Genomic DNA, 5,078 nt, shown 5'->3' on the forward strand with positions numbered 1-5,078 from the left:
TGTCACCTGGGAGGCCTTCAAGAGGAGGTTTCTTTCAGAGTTTTTCCCTGATAGCGTGAGGTACGCTAAGGAGGTGGAGTTCCTCCAGCTGACGCAGGGGAACAAATCAGTAGTAGAGTAAGCCGAGAGGTTCAAGCATCTGGGGCGTTTCTACACCATGCCGCTCGATGAGGAGTGGTGCTGCAGGAAGTTTGAAAATGGTCTCAGAGGAGACCTTCGGTTGATGGTGGCCCCGCTGTCCATCAAGGACTTTGCGGCCTTGGTGGAAAAGGCCAGGGTCATGGAGCGTATGAAGGTAGAGGTGGAAGCCCAACAACAACCACAACAGAAAGTTAGCGGACCATCTGGGTCCAGGCCACGAGTTGAAGAGAAGAGGAAGCCATATGCTAGACCTCACCCACAGCCACAGGGGTCTAGAGGTTTTTCTTCCCCGCCCAGCAGGATCTAGTGTCATCATTGCGGGGGGCCGCATGGGAAGAATTTCTGCCCGCAGCTATCAGGTTTTCGCATGTGCAACCATTGTGGCAGGGAGGGCCACTTTGGTAGAGATTGTCCTACTCTGAGGAGGACAGTGGCACGACCCTCACCACAGACTCCGAGCCAGACTTCGGGGCAGTCTCAGCAGAGGAAGGGAGGCGGCAGGCCTCAGGCTACAGGTAGGGTTTTTGCGATGACCGGGTCAGAGGCAACAGGTTCAGGTAACCTTGTGATTGGTTGTTGTGTGATATCTGGCAAGTCTTGTTGCGTGCTTTTTGATTCTGGAGCGACACACTCATTTGTGTCAGAGTCTTGTATGCGAAAGTTGGGTCTGCCGGTGTGTGAGCTACCGTTTGACCTCGTGGTATCTACCCCGGCGTCTGGGTTGGTTAGGACTTCCTCTGTGTGTGCTAGATGTCCAGTTGAGGTAGAGGGGCGCGTATACATAGTCAATCTCATATGCCTCCCTCTGCAAGGACTTGATGTGATCTTGGGAATGGATTGGCTCTCTGCCAATCATGTTCTCATAAACTGTCGGGAGAAGAAGCTGTTGTTCTCCAACTCAGAGGAGCCTGAGTTGTTGTCTTCTCATGGGGTTATGAAGGAAATCTAGGGTGGCGCACAGTGCTTTATGGTCTTTGCCAGGATAGAGGTTGAGAAGGAAGAGAGGATCACCGCGATACCTGTGGTCAGGGAATTTGAGGATGTGTTCCCCGAAGAGGTACCAGGTCTGCCTCCGAGGAGAGAAGTTGAGTTCTCCATAGACTTGGTACCAGGAGCTGGCCCCGTGTCGATAGCTCCTTACTGCATGGCCCCAGCGTAGTTGGTGGAGTTAAAGAAACAGATAGAAGGACTGCTAGAGAAACAGTTTATACGACTGAGTGCTTCGCCGTGGGGAGCGCCTGTCTTGTTGGTAAAAAAGAAGGATGGCAGCTCAAGGTTGTGTGTGGACTATAGGCAGCTGAACAAGCTGACTATCAAAAATAAGTATCCTTTGCCAAGAATAGATGATTTGATGGATCAACTACATGGGGCGTCGGTGTTCTCCATAGGGATGGCAAAATGGGCCTGGCCCGATGGGCCGGCCCGCCAGCCCGACTGAAAAAGTATGGGCCGGGCCACGAATTTCAGCCCGCCAGCCCATGACAGCCCGGCCCGTCAAGCCCGCTGGCCCGTCGGGCCAGCCCGCGGGCCAAAACGGGCCAGCCCGCGGGCCGTAAGACAAAAATAGGCGGAAAAAGTAAATTAATATTTTATTTTCTTTGGGTATTTTTAATTTTTATTTTCATGTTGGTGTTTGAAATGCAAAGATAAAACGGTAAAGGCATTGGGTTCTGCACACACACACACTCTCACTTGACAATTCACAATTTCAAATGTTTCCTTTTGTGTTGACTTTTTACTGTTGTAACTTGTATCTTTGGTTGTGTTACATAACAGACCACCCTGACTATTATTATAGTCACTGCGCAGGTTATTATTGTATTAATGCATATGTAGTACTATTACATTTATATACAAATTAATGTAGTCAACTAAATTTGAAATGAAAAGATTTAAAATCTGATTTTGGGCCACAAAATGAACATATCAGGAAAAGGATGGCGGGCCAGCCCGCCGGCCCGCCGGCCCGCCACCCCACGGGCCGGGCCCAAAAAACCAACCCGTTTTGCCTTGTCGGGCCAGCCCGGCCCGGCCCATTTAAAACGGGCCAAAAACGGGCCGGGCCAAAACGGGCCGGGCTGGCCCGTTTTGACACCCCTAGTTCTCCAAGATTGATCTCCGGTCGGGTTATCATCAGATTTTGGTGAAGGCAGGAGATGTTGAGAAGACTGCTTTCAGATCCAGATACGGGCATTACGAGTATGTTGTCATGCCATTCGGTGTGACTAATGCCCCCGCCTTGTTCATGGACTACATGAACCGGATCTTCCGTCCGTTTCTAGATAAGTTTGTCGTGGTCTTCATAGACGACATTCTCATCTACTCCAGGACGCATGAGGAACATGCCGAGCATCTGAGGATAGTGCTTGGTATCTTGAGGGAGAAACAACTGTTTGCCAAGTTGTCAAAGTGCGACTTCTGGTTGAGGGAGGTGCAGTTCTTGGGGCACGTGATATCAGCTCAGGGTATAGCTGTGGATCCAGCTAAGGTAGAGGCCGTGATACAGTGGGAATGTCCCAAATCAGTGACGGAGATTCGGAGCTTCGTGGGTTTGGCTGGCTACTATAGGAGATTTATAGAAGGGTTCTCCAAAATAGTGGCACCCTTGACACAGCTAACCAGGAAGGACCAACCGTTTGCATGGACGGATAGGTGTGAGGAGAGCTTCAGGGAGCTTAAGCAGAGGCTGACGAGTGCTCCAGTGTTGGTCATTTCGGATGTGAGTAAACCCTTTGAGGTTTACTGTGATGCCTCTCATCAGGGTCTTGGGTGTGTCTTGATGCAAGAGAGGAAGGTGGTGGCCTATGCTTCAAGACAGCTGAAAGTTCATGAGAAGAACTATCCTACTCATGATCTCGAGTTAGCCGTAGTGGTCTTTGCTTTAAAAATTTGGAGGCACTACCTGTATGGTGCGCAGTTCCGTGTGTTTAGTGACCACAAGAGTTTGAAGTACCTCTTTGATCAGAAAGAGTAAAATATGAGGCAGAGGCGGTGGATAGAGTTTTTAAAGGACTACAACTTCGAGCTTCTCTATCATCCAGGGAAAGCGAATGTGGTGGCAGACGCATTGAGTAGGAAGACAGTGCATGTGGCACACTTGATGATGAAAGAGTTAGAGTTGCTTGAGAGTTTCAGAGACATGAAGCTACAGTTTGAGTTGGAGCCGAAATTCATTAGGTGTAGTACCTTGGTTATATCTAGTGACTTCCTGGGCTTAATCAGGGAGAGGCAAGCAAGGGATGTTAGTCTACAGAAGGTAAAAGAACTACTGGGATCAGATCAGGCTAAGGAGTTTGCCTTGGGCAGTGATGGTGTGTTGAGATTCAGAGGCAGGGTTTGTGTACCAGAAGATGCTGAGTTGAGGACGTTGATCCTTGAGGAGGGACACAAGAGTCGCCTTAGTCTGCACCCTGGCATGACTAAGATGTACCAAGACCTCAAGGAGAACTTTTAGTGGCAAGGCATGAAGAAAGAGGTCGCACAGTTTGTATCCGCTTGCTTGACTTGTCAGAAGGCTATGGTGGAGCATCAGAAACCTGGTGGAATGCTTCAGCCCTTGGATATTCTAGTGTGGAAGTGGGACAACATAGCTATGAATTTTGTTACCCACTTGCCTCGCACTGTGAGAGGGCATGATGCTATATGGGTGGTGGTGGATCGGCTAACCAAGAGTGCTCACTTTTTGGCAGTGAATCTCAGAATGTCTATGACCAAGTTGGCCCAGCTCTACATCCGTGAGATAGTGAGACTTCATGGAGTGCCTAGTAGCATAGTGTCTGACAGAGACCCCCGGTTCACTTCCAGGTTCTGGCAGGCACTACAGGAGGCTATGGGTAGCAGGTTGAGGATGAGTTCTGCTTATCATCCTCAGACGGATGGCCAGTCGGAGAGGGTGATTCAGTCTTTAGAAGACTTGTTGAGGACCTGTATCTTGGACCACCTTGGCAGTTGGGATGAGGTGCTACCGCTAGTGGAGTTTACCTACAATAATAGTTACCAGGCGAGTATAGGGATGGCGCCTTATGAGGCTTTGTATGGGAGGAGATGTAGGACTCCCTTGTGTTGGTACCAGGATGGTGAGTCGATTTTGGTGGGACCTGAGTTGTTGCAACAAACTACAAAGAAGGTGCAGTTAGTGAGGGATAGGTTGCAAGCATCTCAGAGTCGGCAGAAGGCATATGCAGATCGGAGGAGAAGACCCCTAGAGTTTGAGGCTGGAGAGCATCTGTTCTTGAGAGTGACCCGAACCACTAGTGTGGGGAGGGCTATCCGCTCAAGGAAGCTGTCTCCTAGGTTCTTGGGTCCGTATCAGATCGTGAGGAGGATAGGGTCCGTGGCTTATGAGATTGCATTACCACCCCAGTTGGCTAATCTACACCCAGTCTTCCATGTCTCACAACTACGGAAGTATGTTTTTGACCCATCACATGTGTTGGAGGCGGAGGATGTGGAAGTCAGGGAGGATTTTAATTAACTGATTGAATTGGTTGTTTTTGGATTTTAATGCATAAATTCACTTGTTTCTTTTCTCTAAATGATTCAAACTTAATATATTTATATGATCCAATGATTTTGAGTTCTAATTGTTCATACATCATTGGAATTTATGTTTGATATATTTTTATTTCAAAATATACATTGTAGATGAAAGCCTACAACCTAATGAGTAACATCTATTTATTAAAAAAAAGGTTCACAAAGGTTTCTAAAGTAAATAAAGAGAGCAATCAATGTAAACCCCTTTTTACAGTTATAATTCTTTGGGCCTGGCCTTTTCGTAGGCCCAAGGCCAGCCCAACTGTAGGACCCCTCATACCCCTTTTAGTTCATTCAGTATGCTCTTGTCTCCTTTTTCAGAAAACAGTTTCCTCCCCTCTCTTGTCTTCTGCTAGGAGCTCTGCTAGGGCACGATCTTCATCCACTTTCGAGCTAACGAA

At 48.3% G+C, this 5,078-nt stretch overlaps 1 protein-coding gene across 1 annotated transcript; it reads left to right on the plus strand.

Annotated features, from left to right (window-relative positions):
- The first annotated feature begins 157 nt into the window (after positions 1-157).
- Positions 158-1,090, plus strand: LOC114162925. The gene is made up of 2 exons (XM_028046934.1): positions 158-411; positions 529-1,090. Exons 1-2 carry the CDS (start codon positions 158-160, stop codon positions 1,088-1,090), a joined length of 816 nt encoding a protein of 271 aa, XP_027902735.1.
- Positions 1,091-5,078: the final 3,988 nt, after the last annotated feature.

Source organism: Vigna unguiculata, chromosome 9, assembly GCF_004118075.2.
Source record: "Vigna unguiculata cultivar IT97K-499-35 chromosome 9, ASM411807v1, whole genome shotgun sequence".
In the NCBI taxonomy this organism is placed as follows: Eukaryota; Viridiplantae; Streptophyta; class Magnoliopsida; order Fabales; family Fabaceae; genus Vigna; species Vigna unguiculata.

Excerpts from the sequence above, each read along its gene's own strand:
- LOC114162925 (XM_028046934.1), top strand. The coding sequence starts at position 158 with ATGCCGCTCGATGAGGAGTGGTGCTGCAGGAAGTTTGAAAATGGTCTC. Across the intron at positions 412-528 it reads CCTCACCCACAGCCACAGGG|GGAGGGCCACTTTGGTAGAG; the intron begins GTCTAGAGGTTT and ends CCATTGTGGCAG.